The 20,069-nt window shown below is 44.6% G+C and overlaps 1 protein-coding gene across 1 annotated transcript in view; it reads right to left on the reverse strand.

Moving 5' to 3' along the window:
• ATRN (attractin) overlaps nt 1-20,069 on the reverse strand; it is a 178,462-nt gene that overhangs the window by 61,555 nt on the left and 96,838 nt on the right. The window contains exons 20-24 of the mRNA XM_061351927.1: nt 17,970-18,063; nt 16,465-16,517; nt 14,641-14,735; nt 14,059-14,137; nt 13,170-13,327 (exon numbers count right to left, since the gene is read on the reverse strand). Of these exons, the coding sequence (XP_061207911.1) occupies nt 13,170-13,327; nt 14,059-14,137; nt 14,641-14,735; nt 16,465-16,517; nt 17,970-18,063 (479 nt within the window). The remainder of the gene's footprint in view (nt 1-13,169; nt 13,328-14,058; nt 14,138-14,640; nt 14,736-16,464; nt 16,518-17,969; nt 18,064-20,069) is intronic.

Raw genomic sequence — 20,069 nt, forward strand, 5'->3', positions numbered from 1 at the left:
CAGGGTGCCCAGAGAAGCTGTGGCTGCCCCATCCCTGGCAGTGTTCAAGGCCAGGTTGGACACAGGGGCTTGGAGCAAGCTGCTCTAGTGGAAGGGGTCCCTGCCCATGGCACGGGGATGAGTTGGAGGGGCTTTAAGGTCCCTTCCAACCCAAACCAGTTTGGGATTCTATGAAAGTTTAGTGTGAGCCATTTTTAAGACTGCTGAAGCCACCATCTCCGGTGAAAAGCCCTGAAGTTAACAACCCATCCTACAACGGGGCTAACTGCTTTTGGGAGAAACCCTTGGTTTTAAGGATTTTAAGAAGCTGCTTGCAAAAATACTACTTCTACATGAAAGGGAACAGCTTCTAAAAGGGGAAAAATGTCACCGGTTGATGCCAAAAATAAGGCGGTGGGAGCGGATAAAAGGAAGCAGCTGTTTCATGTTTTAAAGTACTATTTAACTGTTGTGTTTTAAATCTTTCCCTCCCTGGCAGAAGACGTCAGTTTGCCTGCTCTGAAAAAAAACCTGCATGTAATTGCATGTCTCCAAAAAAGTAATTACATCCAACAGCAAATTTCATCAGATGAACAAATTGATTTACGTTTCATTGTTGGGTTTCAAGCAAAGCTCTCCCCGCAGCGAGCGGGCTGCAGCGGAAGGGGCTCAAAAGCACCTGCAGTTATAGCTAAATAAAGGCAAGGGACATCATTAGCAAACAACTTTGGCATTCCACCGCTTTCCGAAGCAAAGGAAAAAGAACAGTTTTGGAACAGAAGGGTCCCAGAGAGCTAAGGATGATGTTATCTCTGCACCTACATCTATTCCTCATTAACAGTGCCTGAGGCACGCTGAGGACCTGGCAGGAATGCTAGCGGGATCACCAGCCTCAGTATGGTTTCAAGCCTACATAATTATTTTATCAAAGCAATCACTACCTATCTATATGTATTTTATTCTCTTTGGCCAACAACAAAGATACTTTTTCATTCCCTTTGCCCTTACTGAGAGCTTTCACTTGATTAACCCAGAGCTTTTGATTACAGAACGACATTAACTTAGAGGAAGGCTGGACACCTGCATGGGTTGTATCTGCTCCTTAGGGATATTTATGCCCTGTATCAAATACATAGTGCTTCCTCCAAAGACAAATCAGAGGATTAGAGTCAGTTACAGACCCTGCTTTTTAACTGAGGTTCTGTTTCTTCTCTCTATCTTATTATGTGCATTATCAAAGCCTTTTCATTAGGCTGTAAACCCCACTGAGGTAACCCTAGAGAGCAGCACTGCTGGTGCTATTCATGTCACCTTAAAGAGACTGAAAGCTGAATACAAAAGGAAGGTGGGAGCGTGGGATGTGACATTCCTCCAGGTCTGTTTCTGAGTCTTCCTTGCCTGGCAGGAGCCAAGGGTACCCCAACACCTTTCCTGGCTGTAGCAATGTGCCATCCATCATTTAACTGTGCAAGAAAACAAATGCTTCCTGAATCACATTAAACACTGAATGGCAAGTAAAATGAAAGCTTAATTGAAACTGGTATTAAGATTTGTGCTAATGGAGACCACCTGCTTTATGGGGTAACAGAGCCAATAAAAATAGAAGGATGGAGGAAAGAGTGTCAGCAGAAGAAATTCAATCCAAAGCTGCTTTAATGAAGGAGTTCTCCTTTGAAAAACGAGAACTTGGGAAGATGTCACTATTCGCACACCGCTGGACACATTAATCACGTAACATCAAGATAATGATGCTAAGGACTGAGAGCTTTGAGGATTGTGAAGTCTTTTCAGGAATGGAATTTGTGGCACTCGAGAAAATATTGGCTACTATTTCCCACTTAAAAAGCCACGTTCAGCATAAGAGAAAATGAACCTGCTTTAATCAGCCAGACAGCTATTCCTTAGAAGAGCCTAGCTTATAATTCATCTCCCCTTTGAAATCCAGCTGACACCAGCAGCATATGGCTCCACGTGAACGTTGCCTACATACTAACACAGGGAATATCTACTGGCTTCAGGAAAAGACACATTTACAATGTCACTGCCAGCTCTGCAAAGCCAAACAGATGCAAAGAGAATCTGCTCTCTTACATTCCTACGCAGACGTTCAGCGTACCATTGTAAACCACTGGGAACAGCAATACAGGTCAAAGGAGCCCATTAGAGAAAATAATACAGTCCTAGAGCAAACTCAAAATGAGAGGCAGAGGAGAAGTCTTGATGCATGGGAATAAACAGAGCTTAGGCTGTTCCCTTAATCTAACAACTAAGGAAAGAAGAAAAGGTCTTAAAACTGTATCAAAATTAGTAGTCACAGGCATAATATACAAAGCACTCCAAGCCAAGAAAGTGTCATTGCTGGGAGCTTTATCCAGAGCCGAGTTGCACTCCCACATCTATTTGAGATCTTATTAAATCACAGCAGTGCAGCTCTTAACTGGAGCACTAAAATGCACATTTCAGCTTCCCAGCTTGGATGGAGTCATCCTGGCAATGTCTGTTGCCAGAACAACAGCAACATAAGGCAGTGATGGGAGGGACCCAAAGGCAGGTAGCTTGTTATAGAGTACATCATCCAAGAGGTTTGCATTCAGTGGTTCCCATTGCATTCCTTACACATGGCACTGTGTGCACACACAGGATAGCGATGGTCACCCCGGAGCAACTCCAAAAGCATGGAAGGGTGATTTAAGGATGGAACAGTTGAGGTTCTCCTCAGTTTTCAGGTCACCCATTTGGTGCGGTTTCTGCGCTTGAACTTCTGGCAGCTCCTTGGAAGCAGCGATCAAGTTAAGGGAGATGGATTGCTTCCACCTTTCACTTCCCCATTCACAGTTTCAGCAGAGGAGCTAGGCAGCAATTCAATACCTGGGGTGGGATCATAAATATTTCCCTATGGCAGCAGACAGTCTATTTTGAAACATTGAGAGGAATGATGATAAGACATGTAGCTGCTCCATCCCTGGCAGTGTTCAAGGCCAGGTTGGACACAGGGGCTTGGAGCAAGCTGCTCCAGTGGAAGGGGTCCCTGCCCATGGCAGGGGGCTGGAAATGGAGGAGCTTTAAGGTCCCTTCCGACACAAACCAATCTGTAATTCTATGAATTAAACTATCCACAGTGCATTAGCTTCCTGTGTAGAAGGGAATTAAGCTTTAGAAGAGACTATACAGAACCACAGTCCTGAAATAAATCAACTGGAGGAACCCAGGAAATAGCTTCAGCAGCCCATGCAAAACTTTGGGAAACTACAAACCATAGACAGCAGAGGCAATTTTAGCTGTTTTTCTACTACAGCATTTATGAAATCAGAGTGGAAGGAAACAATTTAAGTGACTTGGAAATTTTCCACTGATTATCAAACCCTCAAGTCCTCCAACAGTGTAAGCTGCCTAATGGTGTTGCAGTGCTCCACCAAGCAGCATGTGCAGAGATGCTACGTAGTCATGGTGATGATACAAGGGCCTATAGAGAAAGGACAAGCAGGAATGGCTTAAATGGAAAGAGGGCAGACTGAGCTGAGCTCTTAGGCAGAAGCTCTTCCCTGTGAGGGTGCTGAAGCGCTGGCACAGGGTGCCCAGAGAAGCTGTGGCTGCCCCATCCCTGGCAGTGTTCAAGGCCAGGTTGGACACAGGGGCATGGAGCAAGCTGCTCCAGTGGAAGGGGTCCCTGCCCGTGGCAGGGGTTGGAGCTGGAGGAGCTTTAAGCTCCCTTCTAGTCCAAACCAGTCTGGGGTTCTATAATGAATTGTCAGGCAAAGAATATGTAGTGACTATTGGATGAGATTTTACAAATGGTGTCTTTTGTATGCAAGAGGCTGCAAAATCCATTTGCTTCTTTTTGTTCCTTGAAGCATTTGGCTCATAATTAAGGTTTAAGCACACTGAAATTAAAATACTTCAACCAACATGAGGGAAAGAGCGGAGGCAATTGACAGTTAATGATACAATTACAAACAGTGGTTTTCCCTTAATCAACTCCTAGGCGACTTCCAGACACTCAGAAAGGAGAGAACAATGCAAAAGGACTTCCTAGTGAGGGCTCTGGATCTGGGGGAAAGATCTAAAATCAAATGGGACAGAATGTTAATGCAAACAATAGTTTGGGAATGAAATGAGACAAGCACACAGGTTTATATTCAGTGAGTGGTAGAAAACACCATCAGCAGTAAGCTGTGATGGAGCAGAAAGCTTACAGGCATTAAAAGGGGTTGAAGTTTGCTATATTATCAACTCTGATTTTCACCCTGTGCGTTCAGGAGAGGGACTCACCCATTGGGAGCAGCTCCAGGTAAATACACGCCACTTTAAATGTTATTAAGAACTGCTGACATGTGCACCACTATTAAAGAGAGGTTAAAATTCTCACCATTAAACTACTTGTCAGCTTCAGAAGTGATGTTTCACCTCTGGGTGAGCTGATTTGTGTGGACTAAAATCCATGGAAATGAATCCTCTGGAAGTTGCTGCATTTAATTTCCTTGCTCTTGGTGTAGTATTGTAGAGCTGGTTATTTGTGTTCCATAGCTCCTTTGTAATCCCAGATATATTATGAAAGAATTACAGGGCAAACTTGCAATGAAGATTAAGAAAACAGAAAAAATAGTGGGGGAAATAGATCATACTAGATTTACATGACTACAGAAAAAACATCAACCATAACAGCATCCACTAATGTCCTTTTCTAACGGGTGCACTCGCAGCTGGGGAGCAGATGAGGAATATTTAGGGCAGTTCTTTCCAAGGAGAAGAGACGTAAGTGAAGAGCTGGAGCTTGCACGATGCTTATAAAGCCTCTGTGGCTGTTCCAGACCAATTCTGGCAGCAGGGAGGAGCTGCAAAGCAGAGAATGGAGATACTGAGATGCTCTCAACAAGACCTTACCTGGATTTTCACGAGAGCTTGGCAAGCAAAGGTTGCAAGGGAACTCCGCAGCACAACTTTCATCCCTTGAATCCACTCAGCCAGGAGGTGTTAGGAAGCAGATCGCTGTGTTTAAAGGCTTGCTGCATTTTGCAGCTTTAGTTCGTTTACAAAATCATCATTTCAAGTCATTAAAGGCGGCAGGGAAAGACATCTTAAACCAGTGCACTTAACAACACCCCAACTGAAGTGGTTTTGAAGAGAGGTGGAGCCAGAGGGGGGGGAAAAAAGCCAGCATTCAGCATTGGCAGGGACACAGCTATCTCTAACACAAAAGAGCATTTATACTCTCCAAGTCCGCACTTTAACAGGCAAGAAGAGAGGGAAAGAGAGACAGATTTCCATCAAGGACTTGAGAATTAAGTTCCTAACGTTTAAAATTACACAGTGTAGATTCAGCACTCTGCAGTAAAGCCTGCTCATTTCTGAAGTTCTCTGTCACAAGGTTTTGTGTAGACACAAATCCTTCCGTTCAGCTATACCTACTGTACCTAAACTGAAGACAACCCAGGGTAAGAGTGTGTAGGTACAATGACTGTTTATTATACTATTCAAGTAAAGAAACCCTCAAACTACCCACTGGACGTGCATAGGAACAGCCAAAGTACATGAGTAAGCTACAAGGTGATGCACAGACACACAGAGGGAGTATTTTCCAGCAGTCTGGCAGTAGCAGAGTTGCACTGACTTCATCCTATTTCTTATATTAAAACCACCCCTGTTTTCCAAAGGGAACTTGAAACATGCTGTGTAGCTGCAAAAAGTTTGATGGTGTAGCTGCAGTGAGCAAACCTGGACGAGACAGTTTCTGAGATGAGAAAAGCAGTTTGCATCCTGGCCACAGTGCAACATGGAGCTTTAATTAATGCCTCTGATTGCCCTGAGGGACTAAACCCAACTGCACTGGAACTTCTGTGCAGTGAAATAGGCGACAGTAACTTAGAAGAAGAGGGGACAAGGGGATGCTGCGAGGGCTGGAGCAGCTCTGCTCTGGAGCCAGGCTGAGAGAGCTGGGCTGGGGCAGCCTGGAGAAGAGAAGGCTCCTGAAAGGGAGACCTTAGAGCAGCTCCAGTGCCTAAAGGGGCTGCAGGAAAGCTGGAGAGGGGCTTGGGACAAGGGCCTGTAGGGACAGGCCAAGGGGAATGGCTTGAACCTGCCCGAGGGGAGACTGAGCTGAGCTCTTAGGCAGAAGCTCTCCCCTGTGAGGGTGCTGAGGCGCTGGCACAGGGTGCCCAGAGAAGCTGTGGCTGCCCCATCCCTGGCAGTGCTCAAGGCCAGGTTGGACACAGGGGCTTGGAGCAAGCTGCTCCAGTGGAAGGGGTCCCTACCTGTGGCAGGGGTCGGAGCTGGAGGAGCTTTAAGGTCCCTTCCACCACAAACCAGGCTGGGATTCCGTGAGTATGGAAAAGTTCTGAGTAAAAACTGTTCATGAGAAGAAAGAAGTAGTTTCACTGGTGTGGGATGAGTGCTGAAGGAGCCGCCATGGGAAGCAGAGAGGTCAAGAAGGAAGAAGTCACTTTATGGCTTTCTTTTAAATCTTGTGGTGAACCCCAGCCAAGGACTGATAGCTGGGAAATCTTTTTCCCCCAAAAATCCATACCATGATTTATCTTCTGTTTTATCTCATTAAAGATAAAACTTCTACAGAGAACCAGGACTTTACAAGAAAGGAAGAAAAAAATAGGGAAAGCCAATCGGAAGGAGGTACAGCAAGGAAAGGCAGGGACACAGATTGCAATTCAGGGCAATTGAGGGCAGCTCAATCCACCACAGAAGATTGCACAAAACCTGAAAGGACACAGCGAATCCTGGAGACAAATCATACCTTTTTATTGACTTTTCTCCAGTCCTTCCTCCCTGCAACCATTACTTTTCATAATCCATCTCCTGCTCACCAGCTGCTTTGAAAAACTGGTAAGGATGGTGAGGAGGGAGAAGAAACTGGAGTAAAGCAGAACGCCGGGGTGGTGTGAGAAGGGCAGTGTCAAACTGTATTCTACAGCATCTTGGCATCCAGTGTGGAAAAGCTTTCATGTGGCATCAAATCTGACAGTGCTGTTACACCCAATGGTGAATGGACTCAAAGTACAGTGTGATACCACTCAAAAGCAGATCAGCACTGGCAGTGCCACACCTGGAGCACTGGGTCCAGCTCTGTGCTCCCCAGTACAAGAGAGACATGGACAGAGAGAGCTTCCAACAAAGGGCCACAGAGATGATTCAGGGGCTGGAGCACCTCTGCTGTAAGGAAAGGCTGAGAGAGCTGGGACTGGTCCGTCTGGAGCAGAGGTGGCTCAGCATAGGTCTCAATGTGTATAAACCCCAAAAGGGAGGGAGCAAAAAGACCTTTCAGGCTCTTTCCAGGGGAGCCCAGTGAGAGGAAAAGGGGTGACGGCAACAAACTGAGCACAACAGAGGGTCTCTTTGACCATAAGAACACCTGTACAGTGACTGCTTCCATATGTGCCTATCCACAACAAGCATCTCAATGAAGATGACACTGCTCATTGCAAGGGGGTTGGACTAGATGATCTTTGGAGGTCCTTTCGAACCCAAACTATTCTATTATTCTATGAGAAAACACTTGTTTTACTACAGGCATGATCAAACACTGATGCAGGTTGCTCAGGGAGGTTGTGGAGCCTCCATCCTTGGAAATACTCAAAGCTGCGTGCTCATGGCTCTTGGCAACTTGCTTTGGTGGCCCTCAAACGAGCAGGAGTTTGAATTGGATGACCTCCAGAGGTCCCTTCCAATCTTAACCATGCTGGGATTCTAAGGAATGCAAAGTCATAGAACCACAGAACAGTTTGGGTTGGAAGGGACCTTCAAAGCTCATCTAGTCCAGCCCCCCTGCAATGAAGCAGGGAAACCTTCAGCCAGGTCAGAACCACTGGTTTTATCTCACACTCAGACACTGCTGGATTGCTGTGAGGAAGAAGGGATGAATGCTCTGTTGAGTGATGATGGTACATCCAGAGAAAGGAGGTACAGGTGGGATTCCTGGAGAAGGATAACAAAGCCATAGCAAAGTAACAAAGAACTGTTATTGCAAGCAGGATAAAGGACTGAGACAACACCAATCAGTATTTGTAGATAGATGACAGGAAAACATTAGTGCAAGGAAACAAGTTTCTTAGCTATGAAATGAAAAGCAAGCTACTAGAAATCAAAAGGAGCACATATTCCTGGATGCTGTATCACTGCCAGGCATCTTCGCTAAAAGGGTCTCAACCTGTAAGAACTGATGCTATTTTAGGCTGTGTTTTGGCAAGTAACAAGGGCATTAAGAAGAGCTGGTGCTACAAAATTACCTTGGATTGAGTGCACACAGGCACACTCATTAAATTAAGGATAAAATGAGGTAAGTGTTGTAAGAGAATCAAAGTTCACTCTTTAACTATGAGAAATTAAATACGACAGTAAAATCAAGTGGACTGAGGAGATAGGGAATAGGAAAGCAGCCATCTAAGTACTTCTCTCAGGTCAAAGATGCAAAACTATTTGAAAGCTGTTTTCTCAGAACTAACCTTAAAAAGGACATCAGGAACAACTGAAGAGTCTACTTATTATGGAGAGGAAAGGATTCATTAGCAATGCCTTAGAATCCAGCAAGTAGTACAGAGAGAAAATAAGAACGGCCAAATGTCAGACTGTGCTAGACCCCAGCAAAGGGTAAGCAAAACAGCATGAGATGTTTCAGGCACACAAGTAAAGGAGACCAGAAAGGGAAGGGGAAGAGAGCATGCTCTGAGGATAGGCAGGAGATTAAAATCAGTCAGCTGCATCCCTAAAGCTAATTTAGCACTTTCATTAAGGACAAGGACACTGGCAAAGCGCTGAATGGGAAGGAGGTTATAAGAAGACACAACCAAGGTGGAGACAGAACTTAGATGTTTCTATGTGTTTGAAGTCAGTGAAAGCAGACAGTGAGCATCCCAGCACTCCAAATGGCATGTGAAATAACACCTCTGATAGCAAGACTGTTAAAGGAACCTTCCAGCTGAGCATGGCCCTATGGAACACTTAAAGCTTGTATTTAGCGGAGAAAGGAGAATCTAGATATCCATGCTTCCAAGACCTCAACATTACATAAGGCTTCAGGGCAAGTTTTGAATAAAAGAACTGAGATAGTAGAAGAAAGACCAAAACCATCAAGCAATAGAACTGACAACAATGATCTGTGCCACACCAGCCCAGCATTTTCTGTCTGTAATAAGAATTAATTGTATAGACCTAAGCGGTACAGCTGAGTTACTCAAATTTCATTATAAATATCCATACACAGGGAATTCCTGGGCAAGATGAAGGTGGTGAAGATTATTTCAAGAATCATAGGACTTAAAAAGGATAGCAGTTAGTTTGTTTGGACAGCCCTTTGCTGATATATCCATTAAATACACAGACCCAAAAAGAAAGACTGCTAATATCACAATCTGCTGATGAAGTTGAAGGGGTCCATCAATAAAGATATGGAAAAGAACCGCAAGAAAGCACACCCAGATGATCTTCAGCTCTGCTGATACTGTCCAGTAACACCAGGGAGAAAACATTTTTCAATTTACCTCTGCTCTGGAGCCAGGCTGAGAGAGCTGGGCTGGGGCAGCCTGGAGAAAAGAAGGCTCCTGAAGGGGAGACCTTAGAGCAGCTCCAGTGCATAAAGGGGCTGCAGGAAAGCTGGAGAGGGGCTTGGGACAAGGGCCTGTAGGGTCAGGCCAAGGGGAATGGCTTGAACCTGCCCAAGGGGAGACTGAGCTGAGCTCTTATGCAGAAGCTCTTCCCTGTGAGGGTGCTGAGGCGCTGGCACAGGGTGCCCAGAGAAGCTGTGGCTGCCCCATCCCTGGCAGTGCTCAAGGCCAGGTTGGACACAGGGGCTTGGAGCAAGCTGCTCCAGTGGAAGGGGTCCCTGCCCGTGGCAGGGGTTGGAGCTGGAGGAGCTTTAGGGTCCCTTCCAACACAAAACAGTTTGGAATTCTATGATGCTATTAGGGACAGAGAGGAACGTTTGCTACCAAGACTGGAAGCTCATCATCTGGAAACAAAGGATGTGAAAGAACAAGGTGTATTAAGTCCATATGAAAATGAATAAGGACAATTAAATACTGCAGCCATGAGAATGAGCAAACTAAAATAGCTCTAGTACAGTACAAACTAGATCTAGTAAGGTCTGTAAGAACCCAGAGATACCACTGTGCAAAGCAGCAGCAAGACCCGATCTACACGGCCTTACACATGGCTGACCAAAGCTATACAAGAGAGATTAATGTGAGTGCAGTGGAAAAACAAATGAGGCAAGTGAACCTGAACATCCTGTTACACAGGATGAGATGAAGAGGGTTTGTCTTGCTCAAGCCAACAAATGCTAAAGGCTGAGAGAGGATATGACCTGTCCAAATTCATCCAGGGAAGCAGGAGACAAACAAGACGATGGAGAGGACATATAAGCTCAATGACAACACTGACACAGGAAAAGCTAGCAGAAATTAATTCTAAGTACAGGTGGGGTGGAGGCTGCAGTAAACACAGGAGAGCTTAAGGGACTTCAGGGACAGGAGGCAGCACTGCTCTTAAACACCTACAAAGTCCAAACACACTCTCTGCATCAAGAAATAGCAAACAGATAAATCAGGGGAAGGTACAGTACAGTACTGCTTATGGAAAGTAACCATCAGCCAACAGAACCTCTTAAGTTACATAAAATACGACTTTTTTCTGACCCCTGTGATTGCCAATTTGATGAAAGAGAAGCCTGACTATTTAAATAAACCATTAAGTGAATCATAGTGCTCAGCTTTGTACACAGAATGTTACTTTCTCTATTGGAAGCAGTACTTAAATGAAAACGATGAGGCATAATACTCACTGCTTGAGTATCCAGTGACATAAAGGTTTTTACCTCCAGCTCTTGCAAACTCCCCCACATGTAAAAATGAGGATTTGACAATGAACCAAGACTTTACCAATGTGCAAGTAAGAACTCTCCAGCTGGAAGATAACTGCCAATATTATAAGTGACATTCCAAAGCACCAAAATCCCGCCCTAAGTCAGCTTATCAAATGGACCAAGAAACAAGACAAAGTTTATCAGTACTTAAACCACAATGTGATGCAGCACAAGTATTCCTAAGAGTTTTCAAAAAGTTCAGGAAATACCTTGAAAAATATTATTACAAAGATCTTTTTTCCAGGCGGACCTCATTTCCTTGCTCAATATTACGATGTGAATGATCCTTGTTGGAAGTGACCCCTACGGTGAGACCGTGTGACTGATAGGTCTGAGATATCAAGGAAATTAATGTAAAGTTATCAACTTTTGTAGATTAATTGGTTGAAAAAGGGTGAAGTTGGAAGAATTTGGTCCCCATTTTTGACTAGGCTACTTAAAAAGGAAGAATCCAAATACACACAGTCTCACTTGAGCTGAGAAGTACTTCTGCCTTTCAAAGGGCTCCTGTATCACTGAGTACACTATGAGCTGACTCTTGAGTTAGCCCAGAGCAAGAAGGTGGCTGAGGTTGCTCTGAATTATTAGCTGCTGCAGCAGTTGCAGAGTCTCTGTGATTGCACTCTGTGATCTATGAGTGCTTTCATGATCAACCAAGCTTTATCAGCACTAGCCTTATCATCACAGTCAGTCTGACACCTCAGGCAATGTGTGTGTTAACAGACTGCACTGAATTAAGGGAAAGAATGAGCTTCATCTCATTCTTGCAGGTACCACCAGTCTTGGGCAGCAAAAGGAGAGAGGGGATGGCCCTTGAGCTGTGACTTTTGAGAGCAAGATGTTAAAAAGAGACAGTAAGAACATTTCCTCTCTTTCCTCATTCCAGGCTTGGGTTTTGGCTGCATGACTCTGTTGTCTCTAACATCAGTATCTACACATTTAAAGTCAGAGACCTTGTTAGAACATAGCCCTGTTAGTAAGTGAGCATCCTACTTCATTTCATTTAGAACTACTGGTGTTGCGTTTCAACCCCAGTTGCCAACCAAGCCCCATGCAGCCTCTCACTCATTCCCCCCGCTGGGATGAGGAGAAAATGGGAAGGTAAAAGGGAGAAAACCTGTGGGTTGAGGTAAAGACAATTTAACAGGTAAAGCAAAAGCTGTGCACAAGCAAAGCAGAACAAGGAGTTCATTCAGCACTTCCCATCACAGGCAGGTGTTCAGCCATACCCAGGACAGCAGGAATCCATCACAGGTAACAGAGACTTGCAAAGACAAATGCCATCACTCCAAATCATAGAATCATAGAATAGTTAGGGTTGGAAAGGACCTTATGATCATCCAGTTCCAACCCCCCAACCATGGGCAGGGACACCTCACACTAAACCATGGCACCCAAGGCTCTGTCAAACCTGGCCTTGAACACTGTCAGGGATGGAGCATTCACATCTTCCTTGGGCAACCCATTCCAGTGCCTCACCACCCTCACAGTAAAGAACTCCTTCCTTATATCCAATCTAAACTTCCCCTGTTTCAGTTTTAACCCATTACCCCTTGTCCTGTCACTACAGTCCCTAATGAAGAGTCCCTCCCCAACATCCCTATAGGCCCCCTTCAGATACTGGAAGGCTGCTATGAGGTCTCCACGCAGCCTTCTCTTCTCCAGGCTGAACAGCCCCAACCTTCTCAGCCTGTCTTCATATGGGTGGTGCTCCAGCCCCTGATCATCCTCGTGGCCTCCTCTGGACTTGTTCCAACAGTCCCATGTCCTTTTTATGTTGAGGACACCAGAACTGCACACAATACTCCAGCTGAGGTCAAATATGCTCCCTTCCTCCTTCTTCCAGCATTATACACTGAGAGTGATGCCATCCAGTTTAGAATATCCCTTGTGTCACAGCTGTGTCCCTCCCCAACTCCTCATGCCTCCCCCAGCCTCCTTAGTGGGGGGGGCGAGGAGCAGAAAAAGCCTTGACCCTGTGTAAGCACTGCTCAACAGTAACAAAACCATCCCCGAGTTAGCAACACTGATCCCAGCACAAATCCACAACACAGCCCTATTAACCAGCTACTACGAAGAAAACTAACACCCTCCTCCAGTGAAACACAGCCCAGTGGGGCTGAGGCAACATCAGAAGATGACGCAACATTAGGTGAGAACACAACATCAGAGGATGACAACGTTTTTGCTCTTCATCAGGAACATCAACCCTTTTGCCTGCTGCAGGCCTGTACTGAGAGCTTGGACCACAAAGAGCAGAGCAAACTGCCTGGAGAGAAACCAAAACGTACTTGCAAGTGATGATACACACAGCAACAGCTCCTACCTGGATTTTTATTGGCCAGGTGAAATTGCTGACGTAGACGAAGAAAGTGATGTTCGGATTGTTGCGGAAATCAAACTTCTCATTGGAGAAGCTGTCCTTGTATTCCTTTATATTGGTTCTTGACACAACTGGCATCTCCTCCCCAGCCTGCGTGCCAGCTGTTTCAAATGTTAGACAGCAAGAAAACATGTTTCAATGCGTATTTTAAATGACAAGCAAAAAGGCAAATCATCCCAGATTCTAATGGTATAAAATCAATTACTCATCTGAACATGCCTATTCTAAACTACTGTCATAGAACAGTTAAGGTTGGAAAGGACCTTAAGACCATCCAGTTCCAACCCCCCTGCCATGGGCAGGGACACTCACACTAAACCACGGCACCCAAAGCTCTGTCCAACCTGGCCTTGAACACCGCCAGGGATGGAGCATTCATAGCTTCCCAGGGCAACCCATTCCAGTGCCTCACCACCCTCACAGGAAAGAACTTCTTCCTTATATCCAATCTAAACTTCCCCTGTTTCAGTTTTAACCTGTTGCCCCTTGTCCTATCACTACAGTCCCTAATGAAGAGCCCCTCCCCAGCATCCTTATAGGCCCCCTTCAGATACAGGAAAGCTGCTGTGAGATCTCCACAACTGACACTGTACATGCCAACCTACTGCATTGCTAGAAATCAAATTGGCACCTGTGATGTTTCCAACATACACTATTAAGATGGAAAACACAGTTCTTGCTAACAGTCTACCTTTGCCTCCAGGCCTAACATTTAAGAACTAAACAAGTTCATAGGTTAGAAACCAAAACTGTTTCCCCAATTAAATCTGTGTTTCTCAGAAACTGATAACTGAAACAAGCTACCAAGCAACTAGGATCATGCTCATTTTACCTGCAAAACTCGTGGACCAAGTGATGTTGAGGTTGAAGTTTTTCGATGCATTGATAAACATGTCTAGGTCTCTGTTTTGCTAGGGAGGGAAGAAAAAGAAACCCCATTTTTAGGATAAGACATTTCACTGTTTCTTCACTAATCTTCAGTGAAAAATAAAATAATCTTGGAATTTGTTACTGACATGAGGAAAAGACATCAAGCAAAAAGCTATTTACATTTTCTGAAAGCAGTATTCTCCTCCCCAAGGAAAGCATAATAAAGGACAGAACAAGTCACATGCATAGAATATGAACTGAGACACAAAGTATGGGGTGAATAAGCAAAACTGGAGTAGCTCAGAGGTTCTAACAACTGTGAAGAATCAATTGTGGTTCCTTGTGAAATTCTACCTTGAAGATTTGAATCTGTATGGCCAAAAGGAGGTCAAAAGGTTCTTGCTTTGTGGAACTGGACACACATGCACATCACCAGACTAAAGCTGAAGACTCATAGAGCTGTAACGATTCGTCACCTCCGTGGCTAGGAGAGGGCAAGAATACACCCAAAGGATGAAGTTTAAAGGGAAAGTAGAGAATTTACCTCTTCAGGTGTTGCTACAAAGTTGATTGCTGTGTAATAGCGATCGTCCTCTTGAGAAAGGCTGAAGGTGAACTGATAGTCAATGAGGAGAGTATCTGTAAGGAAGGCATGGAGAGAATTATCCCGTGTCTTAGAATAAACCAAAGTACATTGCATCATGCAATGCAAGGCATGATGCTGCTGGAGTGCTTCATGCACTGAGAGCACAACCAGGAGTCACCACACTGCTACAAATGACTCCCAACACAAAAGGGACAAAGATTTAAGTTAAGCCTAGAGAGGTAAAAGAGGCAACTTCGATTTTCCAAGCAAGAGCCACCAGCCTCAACCTAAATGAACATTCACACCAGTACATTGTAAAAAGCATAAGCATGCCAAGACATTTACTATTTCCTTACTACAATACCTCTATGTTCTAAGGGAATACTACAACAATGAAACAGATGTGTAATCCCTGCTTGGAGGGAACAAAGTTCCACACATTAGATGTCTCTATACACCACTGGACTTCACAGGGGGGATTTCTACAGAGCAGCAGCTTGAAAATGGACCAAGCTATAATCCTACTCCAAATCACATCATCCTCAAGCATGCCAGGACCACTTTCTGGTCTATGCTCTCCTATACTTATGTCTGTCTCAGGCTGGGTTATCACCTCTCTGTCAACCAACAGTGCACAGCCAGTCTGGGGATACAGCCACCAGTCTCAGCATCCTTCTATTAAAACACACTTGTAGGACTCATATGTATTCCCAAAGCCTTGCAGAGATTCCAAGCAATAATACATACAAAGCTATACACTAGGTGTTATTTTTCTCTTATTGCCTCCTGGAGACCCCTTGTTGGATAGATACAAGCTGGATGGCCTTCTGACACACACCACATTCTACCTAAAACATCTGTGAACACTAAGGAATTTTCAAGGAAGAAAACCAAGTCAGGTTATAACACGAGGTTATCCCTGTAAGAGTTGTTATGCTCTGCCTGTTTCCCCCTTTTTGCCCACTTTATCCCCACTGGCAGCAATGAATTTGGTCATGGACAGAGTCTTGGGTGACATGGTCTAGCATGAGGCAACCCTGCCTGTGGCAAGGGGGTGGAACTGGATGATCTTAAGGTCCTTTCCAACCCAAACCATTCTATGACTCTATGGTTCCTCCAACAAGACTGTTGTGGGAAGCCATCAGAGCACTTGCTTGGCTGTGGAAGGGGAATTCAAACCTGCTAAAGAAAGCATGAGGATAACTTGCGTTGCACAAACCCACTATTTGAGACTTGCATCTTTAAGTCATATAAGATCTGTGCATGCCAGTGAGCTGATTGCTAATATTTGCAAATAGAAGCTGGAGAGTTTCCATTTAGTAATCTGAATCTTGGCAAAGGATCTTCTGGAGTTGCACAAGAATCCAACTGTTCATTTCAGAGGCAACGTGGCAAGTTTGAAACCTTACCCACGCTAACACGGACCAGGATGTTAAACAACACTATTTTGCACTGACAGAAGCTCTGAAGACGTGCTTTAGGTTGGAGTTCTTAGCTATGTATTTTAGTGTTATTCTCCAGAAGACCAGCTTTCATTTCAAAGCCGTGTGAAAAACATTCACAAGTTTGTTCTTACAGATCCAATCATCACACAAACCTTATCAAGAGAAGCACCTTCAGTCTCTTTAAACAATACTTTTGTGAAAACTGAAGTTTTCAATCCTCCCCTTAATCCCCTGTATTTTAAATAGGTGCAGAGGCAAACAAAACTAGTTTCAAGGAAGATATTTTAAACTTCAAACACACTTTATATCGGAGAAATAAAATCCCAAGAGTACTCACAGTAACACGTTCCTTTAAGTGGATTTCCCTGATATCTGTTTTCAACTTCACACCTAAAAAGAACAAGTATTTTTAATAAATGGATTTTTTTTCACTAATTCTATCTATTCCCAGCCACTACAAACCAGAAAACACCACCCAGATATATAACAGCATGCAATTAAAAGCAATAGATGCATTTCGGAGCTATACTGGACTGCTCCAGTTCATGGTCACGACCACAGTCCAGACCAGAAATTCCATGGTCACAACCAGTTATGCAGCAAGAATTAGATATAAAATCCTGGCTATTAACCTTTGCATCACTTGGAATGTATGTATGACGTGGTGTAGTGTGTGGTATGCCTGCCCATGGCACGGGGGTTGGAGCTAGATGATTTTAAGGTCCTTTCGAACCTAACCCATTCTATGATTCATGATTAGCTCTTCACAACGCACAGAACTGGATTAAAACACTCAGAACCTAAAGTCTCCATTTACATTTATGGCTATTCCAGGATCTAGTCCTATAAACATTTATTCATGAGAACAAGCCTTTAAAAATAAACCTGGCAATGAAATTATTTGGAATGAAATTATTTCCACTAACATTACACTAAAAGCATCTCTGTTCTGTTACAGGGAACCCTCCAGCACATTTGTTGCTCTCAAACTGCTCAATTAAAATGCTAGAACGTCAAATTCTTATTTCAGGTATATTTACACTCCCCCAGAACAGCATCAGAGTGCACAGACCATAAAAATCTAACAATTAGATGGATAAAGTGAAGTGAAGCGAGGCCAGAGGAGGCCATGGAGATGCTGCGAGGGCTGGAGCAGCTCTGCTCTGGAGCCAGGCTGGGAGAGCTGGGCTGGGGCAGCCTGGAGAAGAGAAGGCTCCTGAAGGGGAGACCTTAGAGCAGCTCCAGTGCCTAAAGGGGCTGCAGGAAACCTGGAGAGGGGCTTGGGACAAGGGCCTGTAGGGACAGGCCAAGGGGAATGGCTTGAACCTGCCCGAGGGGAGACTGAGCTGAGCTCTTAGGCAGAAGCTCTTCCCTGTGAGGGTGCTGAGGCGCTGGCACAGGGTGCCCAGAGAAGCTCCCATCCCTGGCAGTGTTCAAGGCCAGGTTGGACACAGGTTCTTGGAGCAAGCTGCTCTAATGGAAGGTTTTCTGCCCGTGGCAGGGGTTGGAGCTGAATGAGCTTTAAAGTCTCTTCCAGACCAAACCAGTCAGTCTATCATTCTGTGTCTGCAGGGGTGGTGGCATTATCTTTTCACCCCATCCCTTCTGCATGACATTCCTGGGTGAAATGTTCTTAAAAATGGAAATCTTCAGGAAATCATTTTGTTCACATCATGCCCCTGGGGGAAGCACGGCCTGCTGCACCATCAATGGAGTTAGTCAACTGTCAGCAGGAAGAGAGCAGCAGATACATCACAAATACAATGATTAAACAATGCAGGGATTCTATGCCAGTATGTGCACAGCCTTTTGATTTCAAATAAGAAAGTGAAATGAACTCACAGTTGACACTCATCTCCTTTTATTCCCTTTGTGGTGCAGAAACATTTCCCTGTATTTGTGTTGCAGACGGACGCGTGGCCATTGCACTTGCAAGCTGTTGAGCAAAGGGAGAAAAAGATGCAATATTGAGTGAAGCAAAAGACACTGATTCCATAGCAATTAAGTCCTTTAGTTGCCAAACTGAGAGACATCAACAACTGAAGTGGACATGAAAACCCATTTGGTGCTCTTTGGTTTCTTTGTGATGCAGAAGGCAGCTAGAAATAGAACCGTGCATCAAAACGAAGTGAGTGCGGGCTCCAGGACTGATGTTTTGCATGAAATCATGATCAGACTGTGTTTTTAGCCCCAGAATTTACCTAACTTCCTCTCTTGTTGTTAGATAGTGCAAAGTTCTGTTACAGTCCTGGTATCCTCAACATAAAAAGGACATGGAGCTATTGGAGCAAGTCCAGAGGAGGCCACGAGAATTATCAGGGGCTGGAGCACCTCCTGTATGAAGATAGGCTGAGAAAGTTGGGACTGTTCAGCCTGGAGAAGAGAAGGCTGCGTGGAGACCTCATAGCAGCGTTCCAGTATCTGAAGGGGGCCTATAGGGATGCTGGGGAGAGACTCTTCATTAGGGACTGTAGTGATAGGACAAGGGGTAATGGGTTAAAACTGAAACAGGGGAAGTTTAGATTGGATATAAGGAAGTTCTTTACTGTGAGGGTGGTGAGGCACTGGAATGGGTTGCCCAGGGAAGCTGTGAATGCTCCATCCCTGGCAGTGTTCAAGGCCAGGTTGGAGAGAGCCTTGGGTGCCATGGTTTAGTGTGAGGTGTCCCTGGCCATGGCAGGGGGATTGGAACTGGATGATCTTAAGGTCCTTTCCATCCCTAACTATTCTATGATTCTATAACTGGAAAGAAAAAGCCAGTATTTGAATAGTTTGGGGCTTGGTAACACATTTCAATCAAACTGAAAGCTCGAGAGGAGACTATTTTTGCAAATCAAGCAGAGCTCGTGGTGCTTTTAGGGACTTATCCAGAGACAAACAGGTCTTTTAGAAAATAATGGCTTTATCAACAACATCAATGTATCTGCAGTATAAAGTAGATGGTGCTAAGCAACAACGCTGTAAGTGGTTTGAGGCATATGCCCAGTGTGTCTGAGCTTTAGCCTGGTCTCACGAAATCAATGCCACTCAGTTGTGGTAGAAGCAAAGTAGCCCACCTGTAGACTACATCAGGTTTGTGTCCTGCCCGAAACAGACCAGCTCACATGCTCTGAGCCTGCTTGAGATGCAAACCAAGGTATGACAGTGGGATGTAAGGGAGATGTCCTTAAAAAGAACACTCTCGATTAACGTTAAGCTGCTAACATTGACACACTTTAAGACCTTTACTCATGAAGAAGTAGAGGAAATACATGCAAAAACACCTCAAAACCAAACCAACAACCAACAACAAAACCAATACAAGCAGTGGTCTTTGATCTAATGTTCACTGTAACTACAAGAACGGATATAACCCTTTTCCCAGAAGACAGATGCCTTTTAGACGTTGTTCTACCAACAGACTGGAAGATGCATTCATCTGAGCTCCACATGGGACAGCGTACAATGTAAGAAGGGAAAAAATACATGAAGAGAAGATCCTTCATTTGGTGTCCCTGAGCTTGCTGGAAATAGCATGCTTCAAAGGCTGCCAAACCTCCTTATTATGAAGACATATGCCTTCTCATTAAGAAGACACGAGCCACTCAATGTACCAGCACATTCTTAGACATGAAGTACCCATCCTGAATATCCTTGCCAACCTTGAAGCTTATTTTATGAACCCTTTTGATGTCTTCTTTATATTGGCATGTAATGGAAGCTCTATTGTATCAGGGACACTTAATTGTGCTTCTCAGATGTGGATGAGTGGTTTCCTAGCAGCAACACGGAGCAAAATAGGAAGAAGCATAAAGGCCTATTGTGGGCGCAAGCAGATTGAAGGGAGATTTGACAAAATAATTGTATTCTGTGAAGCAAACACAATTCTCATTAGTAGGACTTCAAAAAAGTAAGCCTTCATACTATTGAGGATGCTCTGTACTTCCTTCCTTACGCTCTGCA

Source organism: Neopsephotus bourkii, unplaced genomic scaffold, assembly GCF_033783945.1.
Source record: "Neopsephotus bourkii isolate Nb327-2 ecotype Australia unplaced genomic scaffold, CSIRO-AGI_Nbou_v1 NB_616, whole genome shotgun sequence".
NCBI lineage: Eukaryota > Metazoa > Chordata > Aves > Psittaciformes > Psittacidae > Neopsephotus > Neopsephotus bourkii.